Source organism: Equus quagga, chromosome 21 (genome assembly GCF_021613505.1).
Source record: "Equus quagga isolate Etosha38 chromosome 21, UCLA_HA_Equagga_1.0, whole genome shotgun sequence".
In the NCBI taxonomy this organism is placed as follows: domain Eukaryota; kingdom Metazoa; phylum Chordata; class Mammalia; order Perissodactyla; family Equidae; genus Equus; species Equus quagga.
This window is the reverse complement of record NC_060287.1, coordinates 29921295-29944929: the sequence shown is the minus strand read 5'-3', so window position 1 is coordinate 29944929 and position 23635 is coordinate 29921295. Positions and strand designations below refer to the sequence as shown.

The window sequence follows — 23635 nt, the reverse complement described above, 5'->3', positions numbered from 1 at the left end:
AATGGATAATCTAGAGGAAATGGATAGATTCTTAGACTCTTACAAGCTCCCAAAGCTGAATCAAGAAGAAACGGATAATGTTAATAGACCAATCACAAGGAAAGAGATTGAAACAGTAATCGAAAGCATCCCCAAAAATAAAAGCCCAGGACCAACAGCTTCCCTGGGGAATTCTACCAAACTTTCAGAGAGGATTTAATACTTATCCTTCTCAAGCTATTCCAAAAAATTAGGGAAGATAGAACACTTCCTAACACATTCTATGAGGCCAACATCATTCTGATACCAAAGCCTAACAAGGACAACAGAAAAAAGGAAAACTACAGGCCAATATCACTGATGAATGTAGATGCAAAAATCCTCAACAAAATTTTGGCAACCCAAATTCAGCAATACATCAATCATGATCAAGTGGGATTCATACCAGGGACACAGGGATGGTTCAACATCCGCAAATCAATCAACGTGATACACCACATCAACAAACTGAGGAATAAAAACCACATGATCATCTCAATAGATGCAGAAAAAGCATTTGACAAGATCCAACAGCCATTTATGATCAAAACTCTTAACAAAATGGGGATAGAAGGAAATTACCTCAACATAATAAAGGCCGTATATGACAAACCCACAGCCAACATCATAATCAATGGGCAAAAACTAAACGCCATCTCTCTGAGAACAGGAACAAGACAAGGAGGCCCACTCTCACCACTCTTATTCAACATAGTACTGGAGGTTTTGGCCAGAGCAATTAGGCAAAAGGAAGGAATAAAAGGAATCCAAATAGGGAGTGAAGAAGTGAAACTCTCACTGTTTGCAGGTGACATGATCTTATATGTAGAAAACCCTAAAGAATCAATCATAAAACTATTAGAAATAATTAACAACTACAGTAAAGTTGCAGGGTACAAAATCAGCTTAGAAAAATCAGTTGCTTTTCCATACTCTAATAATGAACTTACAGAAAGAGAACTCAAGAATACAATTCCATTTACAATTGCAACTAAAAGAAGAAAGTACATAGGAATAAATTTAACCAAGGAGGTGAAGGACTTATACAATGAAAACTATAAGACATTATTGAAAGAAACTGATAATGACATAAAGAGATAGAAAGAGATTCCATGCACATGGATTGGAAGAATAAACACAGTTAAAATGTGCATACTACCTAAAGCAATCTACAGATTCAATGCAATCCCAATCAGAATCCCAATGACATTCTTCATGGAACTAGAACAAAGAATCCTGAAATTTATATGGGGCAACCAAAGACCCCGAATTGCTAAAGCAATCCTGAGAAAAAAGAACAAAGCTGGTGGCATCACAATCCCTGACTTCAAAATGTATTACAAAGCCATAGTGATCAAAACGGCATGGTACTGGTACAAAAACAGGCACACAGATCAACAAAGCAGAACTGAAAGCCCAGAAATAAAACCGCACGTCTACGGACAGCTAATCTTCGACAAAGGTGCCAAGAACATACAATAGAGAAAAGATAGGGGCCAGCCCCATGGCTGAGTGGTTAAGTTCACACGCTCCGCCTTGGCAGCCCAGGGCTTTGCCAGTTCAGATCCTGGGTGCAGACACGGCACTGCTCATCAGGCCATGCTGAGGTGGCGTCCCACATGCCACAACTAGAAGGACCCACAACTAAAAATACACAACTATGTACCAGAGGGTTTTGGGGAGAAAAAGGAAAATAAAAATCTTAAAAAAGAAAGAAAGAAAGAAAGAAAAGATAGTCTCTTCAATAAATGGTGTTGGGAAAACTGGACAGACACATGCAAAAGAATGAATGTAGACCATTATCTCATGCCATACACAAAAATAAACTCAAAATGGATCAAAGACTTGAAGATAAGTCCTGAAACCATAAAACTCCTGGAAGATAATATAGGCAATACACCCTTTGACATCGAACTTAAAAGCATCTTTTCGAATACCATGTCTTCTCAGACAAGGGAAACAAAAGAAAAAAACAAGTGAGAGTTCATTAGACTAAAGAGCTTCTGCAAGGCAAAAGAAACTAGGATCAAAACAAAGAAACAACCCACCAATTGGGAGAAAATATTTGCAAATCATATATCTGACAAGGGGTTAATCTCCATAATATATAAGGAACTCACACAACTGAACAATAAAAAAAACAAATACCCTGATCAAAAAATGGGCAGAGGACATGAACAGACATTTTTCCAAAGAAGATATACAGATGGCCAATAAATGCATGAAAAGGTGTTCAACATCACTAATCATCAGAGAAATGCAAATCAAAACTACACTAAGATACCACCTTACACCTGTTAAAATAGCTATAATCACTAACACTAAAAATAACAAATATTGGAGAGGGTATGGAGAAAAGGGAACCCTCATACACTGCTGGTGGGAATGCAAACTGGTGCAGCCACTATGGAAAACAGTATGGAGATTCCTCAAAAAACTAAAAATAGAACTACCATATGACCCAGGTATCCCACTGCTGGGTATCTACCCAAACAACTTGAAACCAACAATCCAAAGTAACATATGCACCTCTATGTTCATTGCAGCACTATCCACAATAGCCAAGACATGGAAGCAACCCAAGCGCCCATCTACTGATGATTGGATAAAGATACGGTGTATATATATACAATGGAATACTACTCAGCCATAAAAAAGACAAAATCATCCCATTTGCAACAACATGGATGGATCTGGAGGGAATTATGCTAAGCGAAATAAGCCAGACTGAGAAAGACAAACACCACATGATTTCACTCATATGTGGAATATGAACAAACACACGGACAAAGAAAACAGTTCAGTGGTTACCAGGGGAAGAGTGGTGGGGTGGGCACAGGGGGTGAAGGGGAGCACTTACGTGGTGACAGTCAAGAAACAATGGACAACTGAAATCTCACAGTGATGTAAACTATTATGAACTCAATAAAAGGAAAGAAAAGAAGGCACAAAGAAACTCGGATTCTGGCCGAGGTCACACAGTGACCTGGTCCAGGTCCTGGGTTTGGGATCTGAGTTTCTTTCTTACATGGCTCTTTGTACAGCACTGTAGGACTCTCCACCGAGAAAAACTGCTCAAGTGTGTGCCTGAGCCCCAGATTTCATGGAATTTTAAGTTATTACATGGGGGATGATGAGGGATACAAAAGAACTGTTTTCTAGTTTGTTAGTTCTTGTTACCAATGTACTTCACACAACAGATGTATTTCTTACCAGGTTGATTGTAAATAGAATCCTTTTAAACAAAAAAAAAGAAAACAAACCTAGGGGCCAGCCCCGTGGCCGAGTGGTTAAGTTCACGCACTCCGCTTCAGCGGCCCAGGGTTTCGCCGGTTCGGATCCTGGGCGCAGACATGGCGCCACTCAGTAGGTCACGCTGAGGCGGCGTCCTACATGCCACAACTAGAAGGACCCACAACTAAAATGCACAACTATGTACTGGGAGGATTTGGGGAGAAAAATCAGAAAGAAAAAAAAAAAGAAGATTGGCAACAGTTGTTAGCTCAGGTGCCAATCTTTTAAAAAAAAAACAACTAAACTCAAACCTTCACGTATCAGAATAAAAACTGACAGTGAACCACAGGAGTTAAGAGCCCAGATTTGAGAGTCAGACTGTCCTGGCCATGCTGCCATTTAGCCAGCTCCGTGACTGTCTTCGGGCAATGACCAACAGTGGTTAACTCACACGAGATCACCCTATAGAAATACTAACAGAGAAAAGCCACTTGGAGCAACTGAAGCCTTGCACAGATCATGATAGCATTTGACCCTCATTCCTAGCACTTAATCATAGTCCTTCGAATGTAATCAAGTTGAGACTGTAATCTTTAAAACTACTCTCCGACTTTTATTGCGTTGAGGAAGAGAGAGAGAGTTTCCTAGAATCATTGGCCACATCCATTCTTCTCCAGGCTCGAAGCAGAAGCAGAAAGTTGGTTGAACGAATGATGCATCCAATGCAATTCCATCCCTTTCGTTAACCAGAAATGTCACCACAGGGCACCTATTGATTCTGCCACACCCGTTGTGGGCTAACGCTCTTCTTGTTCAACTGGCTCGTTGTATCTGTTATCACCATGGCTTTTGGCCAAGGACTAAAGGATTGGGCTGAGGCTTGGGGCACAGCCTTCTCTGCAGCCACCTGCTTTGGGGAAGCATAAGGACCATGGTTTTTGTCTAGGGCACCTGGACCAGTCTAGACCAAGCACGGTTTGGCCATCTTCTCTGAGATGCCCTGGCATCAGTGAAGGCTTCTTTCTAGGGAAGGCTGAGTCTTGTCTTGCACCAACCTCATCTCTCTGGAGGGAAGCCCAAGGAATTCTGGGCACCAATGTCCCAGGTAGAAAACGTTTACCCGTGAAAGCCATGTGACAGGGAAGGAGGAAGGGTGCCGCAGGAGGCCACTCTGTACTCACCATCCGGCGAGAACTGGTCCCTCTCAAACACCGTGATGCAGAGGACCTCCTGCTCCAGATCTCTGATGAAGAACTGGCAGTTGGAATTCCACTTGGGATTCAGAGTGTCCTGGATCGTCTTGGTGATGTGACACTGGGAGCCCATGGTCACCTCACAGTACGGGTTGCTCTTTCCTAGAGTGAACAGAGCCTGCTTGACTCCTGCCTGGTCGCAGGCTCTTCCAGGCACAGCATGATGGAGTCACAGCCACAGAGGGCAGCATGTCCCCTCTGCACCCTGCATTTTTACCCACCTCCATTGCCACACTTAATATGTGGCATAAAATGGAGAATCCGGCTGAAAACTTCCACAATTTAGCATCATCCTTAAACTAAGAACACATTATTAGATGAATGGGATTCGAAACTAGGCTTCTCCTGTCTCCTGGCTTTATGTAGCCTTAGATTACATGACATCTACCGTGAAATGGCAACCACTCAGATCTCTCTGAAAAGCAAACTGGTGGAAAGGATCAAAATTTTTTTTTTAATTCTAGGTTTTTAACAAGTGCTAGAAAAACCAATTCTGGAAGGGAAATTTAAGCTTATGGAAACAGCACATTTGATTTAAAGCCGGGTCAGGAGGATGCAGATAAGGCTTCCCCCACTAACACATGCTGCAGGGGGCTTCATGGGGCCTTACCGTGGGACCGACAGGGTTTCAGCTCAATGCCTTCAACCACGTTCACCATCAACCTTCCAATACCCGTTGCCCTTTGGGAACGGACTGTGAGGGTAGGAAAAACACAAAATGCTTCACTAAATTTAACATTTGATGCCTTTCCCATTCCTGTTCGCCTCATGATCCCTTTTATTTACCTGCCCCTGTTCCTCCTCTTTTTTTGGGGGGTGGGGGGGAAGATTAACCCTGAGCTAACATCTGCTGCCAATCCTCCTCTTTTTGCTGAGGAAGACTGGCCCTAAGCTAACATCCATGCCCATCTTCCTCTACTTTATATGTGGGATGCCTACCACAGCATGGCTTGCCAAACAGTGCCAAGTCCCCACCCAGGATCTGAACTGGCAAACCCCAGGCCGCTGAAGCAAAACGTGCACACTTAACCACTGTGCCACTGGGCTGGACCCAGTACCTCCTCTCTTAACGCTTGCTTCCTTTCTCCTGGAATTTGCCCTCCATCCCTCATCCTGCACCCCACTCTCCGTCTTCCCCCATCTCAGGCCTCTCTACCTCCAGGCTTATCTTCCAGCAATAAGGATTCTGGGCCCCACCAAATGGCTTTCCACCCCAGCTTTGCAGGAAATGCGGTCCACACTGCCCAGCAATTCATTACCCAGATATGCCTTCTCCCGCTTCTTTTTCTCAGTCTCTATGTAGAGTTCAGAAGCAGCTTTGATCTTCTGCACCCAGGCCGTCCTTGGAAAGAAAAAGACAGAAAAGTGCCAAATAGAACTCAGGAAAAAGACTTTTGGTCTGTTGGAATTCAGTTTCCAGGACCCTGTCTGCTTTGTTCATTTGACTTTAACAACAAAGGCTCGGAAAGAAAGTCTGGCTTTATGTCATGATGCTCATAATCATTCCTGCTGTTAACAAGAAAGGCATGAGTGACATTTTTATGGATGTACCCAAGACCCGCATTGGTGGAAGAGAAGCTATGATAAATGCTGTCCTGGAGGAGATGTCTGCATGCAACCTCTCTTCCTCCCTTATTAAAAAGCATCACGTAGTTGCCGACCCAATAAGGCCAGAAGCATCCCTCTTACTAACCCATCCAAGGGAAGAGCAAAAACCATTTCCCAGATAAGGAAATGACCAAGCACGCACTGGGGGAACATGTTGGCGTGACGTTTTCTCCTTCATCTTTTGGAGAGCTATATGCGCGACAACTTTGGCTAATTTTCTTGTTTGGTACAAATGCTCCTTGGAATGTCGTTGGCCGCACGTCAAGTTCACTCTTCATAAAATGATCTATTTCATTTGGCTCCAGGGACGAGTCTTGAAGACACGATTGAAGCAAGATACCCACAGTGCTAGGGTCCAGAATGTCTGTCCAAGTGAGCCCACTGAGGAGGGGGACGGGTGTGGGTGGTCCTTTCATCCCCAAATCACTTTCCTACTGGTTTCTGCCACCCAAGAAACCTTGGGAAACCTGGGGCACTCCATTTATCTCAAAGAATGCTGAAACTTTCTCCCCCAAAAAATTCTCAAGCAAAATTGTTGCAATTCATTTTATTTTGAAAAATTCATGCCGTGTGCCAAACTTTTGCAGGGCTCTAAAAAAAGGTATAAAGATCTCCCCATCAGCCCCTCCAGCCAGCTTATAGCATTGCAAATTGAGAAATGTTGGGACCTGCTGATTCACTAAATGTCCGCCGTGTGTCCTGCACCTGTTGGCACCCGGGTGCCCAGTGCTGGTCTTACCTTTCGTTTATGCTTTCTGCTCGGAGAGTGTAGACTCGGTCAATGTGGGAAATGTGGAAGATGGGCTCATCTCCAGAAGGGTCAGTGGGTAATTTTACTAGAACCTCATTTAGGAAAATAGGCTGAAAAGTAACGCACAGGCATTATCAAACCAGACTGGGTGTCTGTGTGTTCCAGTAAACTGTGAGTATGTGTGTGCTTATGTGCACAGGTTGCAGTAAGCTGAATTGAGTGTGTGTGTATGTGTGCATTTCCAGTAAACTAGACTAAGGAGGTGTGTGTGTGTGTGCATGTGTTCCAGTAAACTAGATTGTGTACATGTGTCTGGGTGTGCATGTGTTCCAGTAAACTAGACTGACGGTGAGGGGGTGTGTGTGTGCATGCTTGTGTTTCAGTGCATGTTTGTGTGTGTTCCAATAACCTATACAGCAATAATGATTTTGTGTTAATATCAACTTTCACATATCGCACATTATAAATATGGATGACTCCCTCCATTTTGCAGGTATTTTTTAAGTCCTTCAGATTAAGAACTAACCGGCCTGTTTTTCCCATGGCATATCCTAATCAGCAACAGTCTTCATCAACTTTCCCTCCAAGCAGTTCCCTCCAAATATTTTCATACAAAGTCACTAGTGACAATCTACATAACCACATTGTTCTTTTTCCCAAAATAAAGCTAACCATTGCTTCAGAGACAGTTCTCCTCTAAGAACACCCTAACACAGACAAATTTAGAAAAACAATATCCTGTGACACGAAGACACACAAACACAGCCGTGCATGTAGGAGCAGACCAAATAAACAGCTTCGGGAAATTCTCTACATGCTGACTATGTAGATTGGCCTTTGCTGGAAAAGGTGAGGGGCACAGATGTTTCAAACTATCTTGAGAAGTTTGGAGGGGGATCCAGGAAGGTCTGGAAGGCGGGCACTTGAGCCTTAGTTTGGAACTTTCCCACGTGTCCCTCATCTGAGCCCCAGACTGGGAGCCCCAGCAGGGCAGGGCATGCCTTCGTCACATCTGGGGGACCCACAGCAGCCATTTGGCCGCTGATAGATGTCTCATCAATCAAATCGAGCATTATTCCTTTTCTGATACTTCTGGAACTGCAGTGGGACCAGACCATCCTCCACTTCAGTTACCCTAAATCCCGGCTCGCCCCTTCACCTTCTCCTCTATGCCACAGCCCAAAACTCTGCTAACACTCTGGCTCCTTTTGGAGAATTTCTCCTCGCCTTAACATCACCCCTGCTCTTGCAATCTAGAATCACTTACTGTTTTGTACATTTTATACTGCAGGTTAGACTTGGGGCTGAAGACCTTGTCGGTGCCAGAGGAGCCCAAGGGCTTGATGATCTGGGTCAGCAGGAGGAAGTCGTTGAAGAGGAAGCCATACAGCTCCTTGTTGCTCTTGGCCTTGTAGAGCTTCCCACTGTGCAGAAACTTGCGTGGCCCCAAGCAGTTGGTCACGGAATTGAACACTAGTTGCTGAGAAAGGAAAACAAGAACCAAAGAAGACACGGTGAAGTGAGGCCAATTTTTGATTTTTGTTTTTCTGCATCTGAAAGCACGGGCTCCATCAGAGTGTGAGGCTGGGTCCCAGCCAACCCGTATCTGAGGCACAAATCAAGGAATGCTTGAAGACTTCAGGCCTTGGCTGAAGCCTTCTGGAGCCAAGAAGTCAGAGTCAGTTAAAGGCGCAGTTCTGGAGATTCCAAGTGTCAAGATGAGTCTTGGTTATGATTCTTAATGCTTTTTCCCTATGGGGTTGCTAGTGTCTTAGAGTGATTGGTGCTCTTCTCCCCTTTATTTATTGGGTAAATTGGGCAGTAGGAAGAAAATATTCCACTCAACTATCTCAATGAGTCTGTGCTGTGTGCAGTGTGGTCCACTGGGGGTGGTGTGAACCAGCTCCAGTGATGGCCTCGCACAGGCTCACCCAGTCCTCTCTGCCTCTGGAAAGCAACAGTGACTCTCCGTGTGCAGTTCCACTGGACAAATGCTACTTTCCAAGGTGCAGCTGGAGGCCAGACCCCCAGCACATGGGTGATTGCAAAGCTCAGTGGTGCTGAGTGACGCTTCAAAGCCAAGCAGCACAGACACTGTTAGTGCAGTAAAATCTCACCCAACTCACTGATCCTGAAAATGTGAAGAGGACAGCTCTCTTCCTGCCACTTCCCAAACCTTGGTGACTGCTCTGAGTGCTGAAATGTGGCTCTACCATCCCCCCTTGGCTCTATCATCTTGTGCTCTATCATCTCCCAGTGGGTTCTATCATCTCATGCTCTATCATCCCCTGGCCTCTATCATCTCATGCTCTATCATCCCCCTGGGCTCTATCATCTCACGTGAGCAGATTCTAAAGGGACAGAGGGAGACTGAGGCAGCAGTGATCCTACTACATCCCCCTTTTTTGACAGCGTGGGGAGAGACTGAGGGAGGGGAAGGCCACAGCTGTGCTCAGGCAGGGATATGATCCAGGCAGGCATCGGACACTCAGGGTCCCCACCTGCCCACACTTGAGCTGCAGGGGTATGCGTCATCCAGCAGCCCTCAAGGCAGAGGCTCTCTCCGGAGCTACAAACCCTACAGACCTCCCTTAAGGAGCGTGTTTGTGAAGAGGTGACGGGGTTCACAACACCCCAAGAGATGCTGGTGGCCACCCGTCTCCCTCCAATGTGGGAGAATCAGCAGTGCTTCTGAGATTGGAACCTCTGGGCATCAGGGAAGAGTGGGCACTCCACTCTGCTCTTGAGTGCAAGGAGCGAGGAAGGCCTCTAACCTCCCACCAAGCCTCTGAGGGAGTCCAAAAGACAGAAGGTGATGCACCAGCAGGAGCCTTCAAAGGATATTCTTCACCCCTTTGCACTCTGAACAGGAGCCTGGAGATCAGTCAAGCTCTTTTGCTCGCCAAGAGAGGGCTCAAGACACTTGGTGACAATGAATCCAAAGAAAGCAACTTGGATGACATAAAGGTGATGTGGTTTATTCATAGTCGAAGGTTAAGGCCTCCAACTGACCAGGCTAACACTGAATTTATATGAACTGGGAACAGTCTTTACACTTCTCTATCTTACATGTGACAAGAATGCCACAGAGAGCATTTATCTCGAACTTAATCACTGGTGTGTGTCCAGATCTGGGCCAGAAACAGAAACCAACGTGCCCCCTTTCCATGACTGTGAAGACCGTACAGACAAAATGAAAGCTGGTATACAACAGCAAGGAAAGACCCATCAATAAAGGACACGGTCTATTTCAAAGAGAGTATATAAGCCACAAAAAGCACAGGATGAGAGTTTATTTTATTCTTAATGTTTTAGGATGAAGAGCCAGGCCTCACTGAGTCTGCCAGCAGCCGCGAGACTCAGGGAAGGGCCCCTTCCACAGTGCGTGTTGCGACCTCAGCACGTCTGCCTGGCAGATTCAGGAGCTGTGTGGGTTCATCATCTTCAGGGTCAAGCTAATGCTCCTCTGAATGATACAGGCCTTCCCCGCCCTGGCTTCTAACTGCCTTAAATCTTTATCGCCTATTGCCCTATACCCCTCACCCTTGCCCTGCTCAGGCTGTGCCCTCCGCCGAAAAGCTCTCCCCTTGGATTCTTTCTTGGAGAGAGATCTTCATCCTTCAACACCCAGCCAAGTGTCACCTTCTCCAACACTTCCCTGAATCCCTCCACGACCATTCCTTCCCTCCCATCGCATGTTCCCACAGCACTTGGCAGCTGGTTCCTCCTCATCGCTCCTCACATTTTGTTGTGAATTTTGGTTTAACCTCTCCACCTCATCCAGGACCGTAGGCTCCTTGAGAGGAGGAGGAGGGGGGTCACATCATCTTGATTTTCATGTGCTCAGTGTTTAGTACTAAGCACTGGCACGTGGGCAGGTCCTCGATAAATGTTTATTGAATGAACAAGTGAGTGAATGAATGAATGAGTGAATAAGCCAACCAACCAATGAATGCCCTTGGGTTGCATATCAACTCAGAATTCTGGCGGGGACTTCCTCAGGGGGCGACTGCCTTTGGATCTTGTAAGAAGGGAGAAGCCACAGGAAAAGTGGATGAGGGAGACGCATTCTGCCTGGGCGTTTTGGTAAACCCTAGTGGATGGTGTGTTTGTGTGTGTGTGTGTACATGTGTGCACAGAGGGAAAGAGCGAGAGAGAGAAAACAGGCAGGAAGACTGAATGAGACGAAAGGAAAGATAAGCGACAAGAAGAGAATGGTGGACTAGAGATCTGACTCATCCAATGAAAATTTTAAAAGCTGAGTAAAATATAAAAATGTACTTTTAAAATGCAAGCAAGGTAGTAAAAATAAAAACAAAGGGAAAAAATTTGCAGAGGCCAAAAAACAGAATGAAAATGTGAACCCCAGGAGATAAACAACCCCAAAACTGGCTTTAGCCCTAAGAGTCTCTCTTGAATCTGGTGACCTTGAACATCCATTTTAATGGCTATCTGGGATGCAGGAGACAAGAGATGCGTCCAAGGCCTACATGAAGTGAAGGATCTAAAAGGAGATTAAAAAAGCTGGACCCCAGAGGGAGAATGACAAGTAAACTCAAGCACAGAAGGGAGGAGAAAGGAAACTTGCTTGTTTTCAGTCTTGGTGTAAGTGGAGGGGAAAAAAATGCCCCTAAGAATTTGTAACCACAAATCAGCTCTCAAACAGGTTCACAATCATAATTCACACAACTAGTGTGACCCCAAAACCCCCCCAAATTTAATTTAGGGTGAACCTGGTAGCAATCCTCCCAGGAGGAATGGAACTTCAGACCTCAAAGATCCCACAGATAAAGTTTCAAGGAACATTGAGCTCACAGTCAAAAACCACAATACGTGCAGTGAAACAGGCATGTGTGGGGAGAGCTGGCAGAGGCAACAGACAAAAGAGTGGCATCCGTAACTTCAGAAACTGAAATTATCAGATTTGAAATATACAGGAATGTGTTTAAAATGTGTTAGGAAACAAATGAGAAGCACGGTCCTTGGTGCCAGGAGCCACACACAAGAAAGAAGCCCAGATTTGACGACATACATAGAACTGCTGGAGCTGGAAAGAAAAATTGAAATAAAAAACTCCGTGGATGGATTCAATAGCAGATTAGAAGCTGCTGAAGAGAGAATTAGCACGCGGTGGGCTGGAGAGGGACACACTTCATGATCTTTCTCATCGTCCTTGAAGCTGGCTGCCGAGGCTCAGCAGGGGGAGGCGCGGGTCCCTCCCCTGGGGCAGCTACCTCAGACAGGCCTTCACACTGCACGTGGGCTTGGATCCACTCCAGCCGGTCGGAGTTCTCCTTCTCCCGCACTCCTTCGTTCACCTGGGAACACAGCTCTTCCGCCTTCTCCAGGGCATGCTTCAGGTGGCTGTGGTCAGGGTGGTTTTCAGGAGTGTTTTCCAGGATCTGCAGAGAAGAACAGAAGACAACAACCTTAGGCAGTGCAGGTGGGCCCGGGGTTCACTGTCCTGGAGGGCCAGGCTCAGCGGAGGTAGGGCACAGCACAGACATTTCCTGAACCGTGCCCACACAAGCAACTGCAGCTCCGAGCACCCACTGCAACAATGACATGGAGCGTGACAGCCACCCCTTGTTGGCAGGGTCCCCTTGGGGAGCAGAGGATGCCACATTATTTTCACTTGGGGTATGAGGAGGGCAGCGGCTGCAGCGAGGACAATAAGGCACCCCATGTGGATTTCTCCCTAAAGAATGGCTCTCTCCTGGGTCTGTGCACTGCTGCAGGTGTCTGTGCACCTTTGGAACTGCATGCAAACAGATGAATCTGAGCAAATGTGTGTTTTTCTAGGTAGAGCATTCCAAGCCAGCGGTTAGAGCACCAGTTCTGGAGCAAGACCTCCTGGGTTAAAAATCCCTGCTCTGCCATTGATCAGCCATGATAGTGGCTGGCACATATATATTCTGAGCCTCACTTTCCTCGTATGAAAAATGGAGCTTCTGATAGCACCTCCTTAGAGGTTGTTTGGAGGACTCAATGACTTGATACAATGAAGCAGTTTGCAAAGTATCTCTCCCTTAGCAGGTGCTCAATAAATGATAGCAATTACCATCAGATTCTCAAAGGACCTTGAGGGCACTGAAAGCAGACCTTATGAAGAAAGACCCTAAGAACAAAGGAAGGCCCTAAGCCCCTTTTGGAATGTGCCAGAAGCATGTTGAGGGTGTACCTGCCCAGGCCTTGTCCACATACAAACAACTCAAATGAGCCTTACCCTGAATAAATATCTCATTTCAAAGGTATACTTTGGTTTAAAGTCCTAGGTAGGCACCCGAATTGAGAAAAACACACATTCTGCTTCCTTTGTGCCTGTCAATCATCTCCAAGTAACAACCCCAACCTCTGGACCAATCCTGGATGTACTTTTAAATTCCTTTGAAAAATCCTGATGCCTCAACCCCAACCATATCAGAACCCCTGGGGGTGGGACTCAAGCATAGGAATTTTCTAGAGCTCTCCAGGGGATTCCAACATGCAGCCAAGTCTGAGGACCACGCCTCCAGACTGAAAGCCTACACAGCTGAATTGTGTGAACTCATTGGTTTGGTTTGGTTTCAAAATAAAAACAGGTTTGTTGACTTGTCTAATTGTAAAAGTAATGTTGTTCAATATAAAAAATCTAGAAAACTCTGAAAGTTATAAAGAACGTAAAAATCACCCATAATCTCCCCATCTGGAGATCATTTCTGAATACATATTTGTTAATCTACTCTGCCTAGATAAGTATATACATAATACACATCCATATACATCTAGATACATAGATATATATATATATGCATAATTTTTAAAAATAGAAATTGGATCATGTTACCACCCTACCCTGTCCCACATTGTACTCTGCTTTTCTCCCCACTTCATAGCAGTTACGGCATATCCTGTGATGTCCATTTCATATGGATCTATGCTATCATTTTTAAGGATCCTATGATATGTCATTGTAAGGATGAACTGCTTTGCTCTTAAACAGTTTCCTTTCCATAAAACTTCAGGTTGTTTCCAATTTTTCAATATTTGTCTTATTATTGCTTTAGAATAAATTCCTGGTGGCCAGCCCAGTGGTGTAGTGGTTAAGTTCGGAGTGTTCCACTTTGGCAGCCCAGGTTCGGGGGTTCAGATCCTGTGTGTGGATCTACACCACTCATTAGCCATGCTGTGGTGGTGCCCCACATATAAAGTGGAGAAAGATTGGCACAGATGTTAGCTCAGGGCTAATCTTCCTCAGCAAAAAAAAAAAAAAAAAAAAAAGAATAAAAGAATAAATTCTAGAGGTGGAAGTGCTGAGCCAAAGGGAAGTTTGATCTATACACTGCCTTCCAAAAAGCTGAACCAGTTTATCTTCCACTGGCATCCTCGCCAACACTGGGGACCTACAATCTTTTTAATATATGCCTATCTGGCAAGCCAAAATCAAGATATTTTCCTGTTTTGTTATGCATTTCTTTTATTACCAGTGAATTTAAACTTTTTGTACATTTAGTATGTAAGTGTACTAAATGGTAAAACTAATATTTATATACTGCTTAGTATGAACCAAACACTTCACATACATTAACTCAGTTAATTTTCACAACACTATTCGGTAAAGTACTATTAGTGTTCTTATTGTACAGATAAGGAAACTGAGGCCCAGAGAGGTTAAGCAACTTGCCCAAGGGGACACAGCAGTGTTACCAAGATTCAAACCCAGGCAGCCTGGCTCCTGACTATGTGCTCTTTACTGCTACTCTACACTCCTCTCAGAAATGTCTAGTTATATATTTTATCTATTTTTCTATTAAGATATTTCTTTTTTTTAGTTGTAAGAATGCTTTAGATAAATAGATAGAGAGATAGATAGAGATATCCATGTATATTTCAGTGCCTAAGTATCTAGTCAAAAATATGGTTACCCAGTTTATATCTGTCACGTCTTTCAATGTTGTTCATTACATTTTGTTACATAGAAATTTTTAAGAAAAATGTACAAATAATATATTGACACATTCTTGATATGCAAGATTCAAATAATGCAGAAGTATATAGAGCAAGTGTGAAAATTCCCTTCACTGTCCCACCCCAGGGGTAACCATGCCAACAGACCAGAGGGCATCCTTCAGTTCTCCTTAGATCCTCTACACAGAGTTCTCCCTCTGTTGTCTAAAATGGACCACACTGTAGGATTGCTCATGAAGCATTTTTTGTTTTTTTTCTAACTCCTAGCATTTTCTGGCTGTCTTTCCATGCTAATACATAGAAGTCTCTGTCTATCTTTTAAAATATTTTCATAGTACAGACCTACCACAATTTCTTTAACTACTCTCCTTAATGAACACCTAAGTTGTTCCCAGAATAAAGGATTTCTTTTTAAGTTGCTACAACTCTAAATCCTTTCAGGCCCTGTCTTTGGTATCATGCTAAGAATTTCTCCACCTCAGTATTATAAAAAAAAATTTAGTCTTAGTACTTTTATGGTTTTCCATGTGTATTTTATAACTGGCCACACTTCAAAACTCTCTTCTTAGAGTGGCTAGTTTTCAGCTCATTCTCTTGGGTTCTCTAATGGGCAGCAATCGTGTTTCTGCAAATAATGATAATTAGTTTTTTTCTTTTTATTATTTATGCTTCTCAGTTCTTTTCTTGTTTTTCCCCCCATTGGCTAGATCTAGAACTTCTATTTTAAAAGTTTGTTTCTAACTTTAATTTGCAATTAAATATTGGGGGAAGCACAGAAAAGTGCTGAGCTAGTTAAATAGTAACCATCGAGTTGGAAGAGAGGAAACAGCAGGTTGAAAGCTTATTTCAAAACTAATTCTTTCACCCAGCCAGGGTGGCCACAGTGCATTCTGTGGGGTCAAGCTGGGGTTGAACTTAGGACGTGGCTTACATGAGAGAGAGATGTGTTACTTATAGGGGGATTGAGCAAATAAGTAACCTTACTGAGGATAATGAGAGCCAAGTTTCTCACGGAGAAGGGAGATACAAACATAGAAAGAGGGAAGGCTAGAATAAATTCTATGGTATTAGATTAGAAAAGGGGGTATCCGTGTGAACTCATGGATTTTAATGTACATTATAATATACAGTAGACGGATTGCTCTGGAAATAAATATATGTATGTACACTTGTGTATACATAAATATGTGTGTATAAATATACATACATAAATTTCCCAACTGTGCCACTGAGAGACCCAAAAGGGCATAACACCCCAGTAGCAATGAGCACACCAGTGCCCAGATCTGGGTTTCTAAATTCACCATTAAATGGAACCAGCTCTAAAACCTCTCTCGGGAAGCTATCCTCCCTGTGGTTACATAGTCACAGGCGCAGAGGATGTCTACGTCTGTCCACTCATTTTACAGCTGGGGTCACTGAAACCTTAATTTTTCTCTTGTCTTTTGGCGTTGGCTTTCTTGAAGTCACAGGAGAACAACAGCCGTTTAATATCAACAAAGAGTGTCTCACAATGGCCTTCTGAAGGTGGGTGCTGGGAATTCTATTTCTCTCTCTCTTCCTTGTTGGGAAAATCAAGGTATAGAGGCATTCTGCCTCTCTTAGGAAAAGAATCAAGATGTGAGCTCTCATTTTCCAACTCATAAGGTCGCACCACTGAAGGACGTATATTATTAGCTCTTTTCACGGTATACAGCTTTTCTTTCTGAGTTACCAAGCACATGCCTCCAACATCCTGTTTTCTCAACAACGTGATTTCTCACAACAGATACCAGGTGTGTTGGCGGGGGAACTTGCCCGGGACCCTGGAGCCCAGAAATGCCGAGAAAGCATTCCTCTGCTTGAAAAGGCAAGACAAGTACTTACATTTTTAATGATCAGTGGGTATCTTGTTACCCGTTGCATGGGCTTCAGTATAAAGCTAGACAGTGGCATCCCTTTACAGCGAGGGTCCATTGCCAATCTCTGAAATAAGAGATTTTTTTAAAGGTACTTAAGAAATCTGCAAAATCCAGTCAGTGACATCAACGCTGTTGTTAATTTAGGACTCTCCACCCATCATATCGTCTCGTTTATCTGGATCACAGCTGAGGAGCCTGGAGTTGGAAGGGCCTGACTAGTCACCCCTGGTGTGGGACGGGTCACTTCCCAGATGGAGAGCAGGCGACACGCAGGTGTGACTCAGCCACCAGGGTTAAGCCCTGCTCTTCAGATCCCGCAGACTCTCCATGGGACCCATGTCTCCTTGCTTACGGAGATGCGATTCCAGCTTTACAGGGAATATTTCTTCCGGATATCTGCCAAAACTGTATAACATTCCCAGGAACAAGGATGATCACAAGACTAGAGGGTCAGAATAAAGATCCCCCGGAAGTCCCAGGGATGCTGGAAGGGCTGAATCTCATTGTTTCGGCTGGAGCCTGCAGATGCCATGGGAGCCCCAGGCAGGGAAGGTCTGTGGAGCTGACGCAGGAGGGGTCAGCACTCCAACCTCAGGGCCTGGGGGTCACATCCAGCCTGGGCTCCCTGCCTCTTGCTTCCCACCACTTTTGTCAGCTCAACTGGAGGACAGAGTCCTTCCTCCCCTGAAAGGTGATCCCGTCCACAGGCCACAGGGCTTATACGGAGACGGCCCTCAAAGGCTCTGGTCATGGCTAATGCCTTAGAAATGGGCAGCTGCCACAACCTGGGCCCCAAGCAGCAGGAACTGCTGGCCCCGGAACCTGCTCCAGCCATGGACATCGTTAATCCAGGAACACTTCGCCCACCCTCGGCCTACTTCTTAGCACCGTTTCTCCCCTTAGAAGGAAGTTAGGATGCCCCATTCATTGGCAGGCAAATCAAAGCATTTCGTGTTGAGAAGAACCAGGAGGAAAAAGAAAGATCAGGCACAAGTGATGCTCTGGCCAAAAGAGACCCTGCTTTCACCTCACAATGACGATTCCACAAACACGACAATGGAGCAGGAGGGCACGGCCTGCCCCCCAAATGCATGAGGCACAAAGGTAAGCCTGTCGTTATTATTACTATTATTTTGCTGTCTATTCATTGAAATGTAGCTGTTTAGCGGAAGTTATTTTATTCTCTTCCTATCTTTTTCCTCTGGGAGAGGTGGGGGCTGATGGTGTAGGGTGGCATGGCCAGCAGGGACCCCACCTGGTCAAGGTCATGGCCCAGGTCAGCAGGCCCAGGGCCTGGGGCCTCCCACAGCATGGGGCCCACTTCCCCAAATGTCCCCTGCTGGACACACGGCTCTCCAGACCCTTGTTACCCCCTGAAGCAGAGATCCTGGCATCCCACATTGACTCCTATGGGCGGCCTAGAGCTTGAGGCAATGGGGAAAGGAACAAAGGGTCCTTCAGGAATCCTGGCCATTCCCTCTGCAGGGGAAGGGCAGACACCAGCAAAGATCTGAGGGTGCTCGGATTAAACAGGATAGGAAACCTGAGACCCGCCAGCCCTCCTGGGCTTAACAAATAAGATGGAAAATTTAAACCTGTATTCAAATAACACCGGTAACACCTGGACAACAGATCAAAGCTTCCAGTCCAGGCTGGCCCCTCCTCTCCAAGGCCATCTCTTTGATCATGGCCACACCTGTCAGCTAGTGCCAGCTCCCCATGGTCCAGCCAAGCCCTCAGTCCCTGCTGGCCTGTAGCAGAAATATGCTTGCAGACTTTCGAATTAGCCCCTAGCACACCCAGCTGCCCAAAGATGGCCCCTCGGGGGACAGGGTCTCGGCTCAGCCTGGGCTCCTTACTTTGACAAACTCCTTGAAGTCCGGGGCCTCGTCCGTCTTCTGCTGGATCAGGGCCGCCCCGTTGAGCTGGCAGCTGCAGAAGCGGATGTAAGGCTGCATGTGCGGCAGCTGGGCCGTCAGGATGTCACCGATCATCTTCACGGGCATCTTCTCCCCAGACATTTTCTTGCGAACTCTCAGTGCTCTGCACAGAAACACGAGAGGTGAGCTCCCGCCCTCACACTCTCTGACACGGCACACTTCTAGGCGGTACAGAAACAGAATGTGTGTGAGGGGCACAAACCCAAGGGCCACTAAAGGATCTATTTGAGAGACAAGGAACAGAAAAAGAAACACGTCTAATTCTACAGAGAGGTGTGACCAGAGCATTTTTTTTTGGCATAATGGCTGTTTGCTGGCTCTTAAGAATAAAAACTTAAAAAAAAAAGTCTTTGCCGAACAAATCAGCCTAAAAAACAATTTTTTCTTAGGGAGAAATATGCAATCGTTTCTTTAATAACTCAGACTGGATCCCCGTGTTGATGTCTCACTTTGTGGATTATGTGTGGTGAAGGCCCCGGGCTGGTACAGCCTCCACGCTGACCCTGTTTCTGGGGCGGATGCCACCCAAGGGAAGCTGCTTTTGCCAGTGAACATGGAGGCCCGTTTTCAGACTAAACGGAACATGATTAAGGTGTAAATCAACTGCCATAGAAAAATAATCCCATTACGTTCACCAAGGCCAGGTGTCAAGGCCGTTCACTGCTTCACTGCTGTGGCTAATTTGAAGGTGTCTGGCTTAAGAGGGGTTCTGAGGAAAGAAGCCTATTAATACGACGATGGGCCAAGGGACCCAAACAGTTTACACCCTGGAAGCCGAGACGGGACTGGAGCAACTGGGAGCTATTTGTTCCGGGGTCCAGCCACGTCTGAGTGTTCAGGGGCAAGATAACCAAGACTGTACGTCCCACCCTTCCAGCTCTAACATGCGAACTCTTAACTCTGGTATCTAGAAGGTGCATGACACTGAGCTTCTACATGGCAAGGATAGCGATGTACTGTGAGGGCAGGACCACAGTATATGAGGCCATGAGTGTGTTCTGTCTAGTGACCACAGATGGATGGATGGATGGACGGACGGATGGATGGACGGATGGATGGAACAGAATGGTGTGATATACGATTTTAACATAAGGGTGGGAGGATGTCACTGTGAATGCCTTTGGCTCTCTTCATGGTCACGGGTAGGGCTGTATTATTCCAAGAAGGCTCTGCAATCTTAGTATTGGGCTTTAAAAACTTCAGATCACTTTATTTTATTTCTCCTACATTTTTGGATAAAGAAAAAACATCCTTGTATTGGGCAAGCAAGCCAAGGAGAGAAACTTTAGATAGAGTAAGTTATGTGGTCTGAACAATTAGCCACTCAACCTCAAGCAGATGCCCTGGTGGATGGAGATGCGCATCAGCACTGGCTGCCTGGGGTGTGAGGAGTGGCAGCTTGGTACCCTCAGGATGGCCCAATGGCCACTCGCCATTTTGTGGGTTGGTGTGGAATATCTCCCAAAGTGTAGAAATTTACTCAAGGGTGACGTCACCACCAATTTTGGGGAATGAGAGCCCTCGATAACCATGTTGCAAACCTGCTATGGATGGAAACAGGAAGAAATTGCATCATTCCATCATTTTCCTACAAGGAGCAAAACAATCGCTCTGCAAGGGAATAAAAGTACTTTTATCATCGCCCTCCTCTTTTTTTTAAATGATGGGGAGACAAGAAAAAGGGAAAAGAAGAAAGATCATAAGCAGATCGTCATTGTCTTGAGGAAGTTAGACCAGTTCCTGGGTTCGGGGGGCCACATTGAGACTCAAGCTGTCCATCCAGGAGGCAGCCTGAAAATCAGGCCCTAAGAGGGGTCAAGCACCTATTAGGTTCAGTTGTGGGCCTCCTTCTGGGAAGTTCTGCTGCACAGGCAAGACCTAAGAGGACCCGGCTTGAATGGATTTCAACAGGGGGTGTCACCAGGCTCAGGGGTCACAGGACTCGGCTGCTGCAGCCACAGCCCGGTCCTTTGGTGAGCTGATTTGTAATCTCATAAAAAGTTTTACAGATTCTAGGCTTGAACTGCGAGGGTATTCAATCAGCTAAGGAACATTTCAAAGAGCGCGCGAATGTTTGCTGAACAAATAGATGTTCCCAACCTCTGAAGGCTGCAGACCGAGCGGACGGTCAAATGAACTGGCGCTTATTAACACGTCCTATGCACCCAACACTTTTTTTTTTTACGTTTATTACTTATTATCTTCTAATTGTGGAAACTGAGGCACACAGAAATTGAGTGACTTGACCAAAGTCACAGGCCCCATAGGTGATAGAGATAGCCCTTGAACCCGGGTGGTCTGACTCTGGAGCCTGCAGTTTGTAAGCACCGTGCGTGGGACAGCAGTCTCAAAGCCCCGGACCCACCTCCACACCCGGAGCTGCTCTCGGCTCCTGCTCCCTCCTTCCTCCCGAAGCAGCCCTGCCATCTCGCCCAAACCTCTCTGTCTGATTCCCGATTCCCGCTGTCCTGTTTCCAGGGCCCCTCTGCACTTCTCTGCTGCTGTCCTTCTCTTCATTTCTTCCATGCTCTCTTTTTCCCTCTCTTTCTCCCTACTCCCAGCCCAAAGCTCCATTTTTCCTTCTTTCTCTCCATCCTGTTTTTACCCTCCAAGATATATTTCTTGCTTTTTGTTTTTCTTTTGTTTTCTGCTTCAAATAAAATCGTGTCTATTGTTCTTAAGTTTTAGGAAGTAAATCAAATATTTTATATTTAAGAGAACTTTTTTTTGGAGAAGCTCTTTCATTTTTTTCTTTTCCTTCTTTCTTTTTTTCAAGCAAGGAGGCAGGGGAGGATCTTGATAAAAAATAAACAGTTCCCAGCACCTGGGTTTGCAGGCCCTACCTCACTTCCGCATCCCTTCTGCTGTCTCTCCGACAGCTGCCCCTAGCGGCCTGCACCTGGCTCTTAATAGCAAAAGGTTCTGATGTTTCTGCCCTGCTCTGCTTAATAAAGGCAAATTTCTCAGCTCTCCATTCACCAGTAAGAAAGTCAGTCATCCACTCTAACCCAACCAGAGGCATCATTAGTAGGAAGTCCATATGTCCCAGTTGCCCCCTTTTATTTTCATTTTATCTATTTCTTATTTATCTGTTTGATAAATCCTATGACCCCTTCCCCCCGAAGTACGAGGAGCTGCTGGCCCTTCAACCAGGAATGCCAGATATGTGGCTGCTCACGGTGGCTTCCAGGCACTGCTGCCCTAAATCCTCTTTATCCCCAAGTGCCGCCCTCTTCCAGCCTGCCAGGAGCCCCCACGTCTCCCCAGCGTTGGGGTTATTCCATTGCCTGAATAAATTAAGCCTATGCAGCAAAGCGAATATGGCAAAATGTCATTGTACAACCTACCACATGGGTGCTCACCCCACAGTTCTTTCAGTTTTTCTGTAGGTTGTAATTTTTCACAATATGATGTTGAAAAGGGAAAAAAAAAAAAACAAACAGAAAACGAAACCAGGTGCCCTGGAGGCTCCTGTTACATATTTTACCTGGAAGATGACAACATTAGCCAGTTCGTCCAAACTAACACGTCATCAGAGGAGGGGACAGAGCACAGGGACACTGTGACGGGAGGGGATGGTGCCCGTGCACGTCTGTGTGATGACGGAGAGCGTGCCAGGCGTGCACCTGCCCGCCTTGCTCCTCAGAATAACCCTGCATCTTAGAGGGCAGGTACCACACTGCAATTTTACAGGCTGGCCAAGGAAACTGCCCAGAACAAGTGAGAAGGCGCTGGAGCTACCATAAAAACTCAAGACGTCTGCCTCCTGGTTCCATGTTCTTTCCATCAGGGGCAGGGCAGGGTGGAAGCCCCAGTGGGACCCTGGGTGTCATCCACAGAGCAGTCCGGGGGACTCGCTCGCCTTCTGTGTGACTTCGGGCAAGTTGCTCAACCTCTCTGAGCCTTGTTTCCCAGCTGTAACAGCTCTCAATTCCTACCTCTGGGGCTGTGGAGCACATCAGCGCTAACAGGAGGGAGGAGCAGGCAGGCCCGGCCCCGACAGAGCTCAAGAAAGGGGCTGCTTCTTCCCAGGCTAGAGCAGGAGGGAGAGCGAGAAGTGGGAGGACAACAGAAAGGCATGGGACGCCGTTTCCCTCGGGACAACTCTGATGGGGGACCAGGGACAGACGCTCGGAAGCCTCAGACACGTCTCCCACGTCCCCGTCCCCCGCTGATGGCTGCCCAAGGAAAGGGGTTGGACTTGCAGGTTTATTTTCAACAAAAACTTTGTGTCTATTTTAAAACTACTTGTTGGGGCCGGCCCCGCGGCCCAGCGGTTAAGTTCGTGTGCTCCACTTCATCGGCCCAGGGTTTCGCTGGTTTGGATCCTAGGCACAGACATGGCACTGCTCGTCAGGCCACGCTGAGGCGGCGTCCCACATGGCACAACTAGAAGGACCCACAACTAAAATATGCAACTATGTGGGGGCCGGCCCGGTGGCGCAAAATTTAAGTGCGCACGTTCCGCTTGAGCGGCCCGGGGTTCGCCAGTTCGGATCCCAGGTGCGGACATGGCACTGCTTGGGAAACGCCATGCTGTGGTAGGAGTCCCTCATATAAAGTAGAGGAAGATGGGCACGGATGTTAGCTCAGGGCCAGTCTTCCTCAGCAAAAAAACGGAGGATTGGCAGTAGTTAGCTCAGGGCTAATCTTCCTCAAAAAAAAAAAAAAATGCAACTATGTACTGGGGGGATTTGGGGAGAAAAAGCAGAAAGAAAAAAAAAGGTTGGCAACAGTTGTTAGCTCAGGTGCCAATCTTTAAAAAAACATTTTTAATTAAAAAAATTTTAAAAAACGACTTGTCTCCAGCACCTGAGGTTTAGTACTGGTGGGCTCAGGGGTTAACTAACCCCCATGCCTCCTGGTGACAGGGCAGCCTCCCTCCAAGGCAAGGGTGGGTGCTCAGCCCCTGCCACCAGGGTCCCCAGAGCCCAAGCCCAGCGCTTACTATGGACCATCATCGAAAGGCCCCCTAATAAGAAC

At 46.0% G+C, this 23635-nt stretch overlaps 1 protein-coding gene across 1 annotated transcript in view; it reads right to left on the bottom strand.

Moving 5' to 3' along the window:
• The window catches only part of ITSN1 (intersectin 1), a 203270-nt gene that overhangs the window by 3137 nt on the left and 176498 nt on the right, over positions 1–23635 (bottom strand). Inside the window, exons 31-38 of the mRNA XM_046648063.1 lie at positions 18572–18755; positions 16678–16776; positions 12099–12266; positions 8132–8344; positions 6853–6974; positions 5765–5847; positions 5116–5199; positions 4434–4607 (exon numbers count right to left, since the gene is read on the bottom strand). Coding sequence (XP_046504019.1) covers positions 4434–4607; positions 5116–5199; positions 5765–5847; positions 6853–6974; positions 8132–8344; positions 12099–12266; positions 16678–16776; positions 18572–18755 — 1127 coding nt within the window. The remainder of the gene's footprint in view (positions 1–4433; positions 4608–5115; positions 5200–5764; positions 5848–6852; positions 6975–8131; positions 8345–12098; positions 12267–16677; positions 16777–18571; positions 18756–23635) is intronic.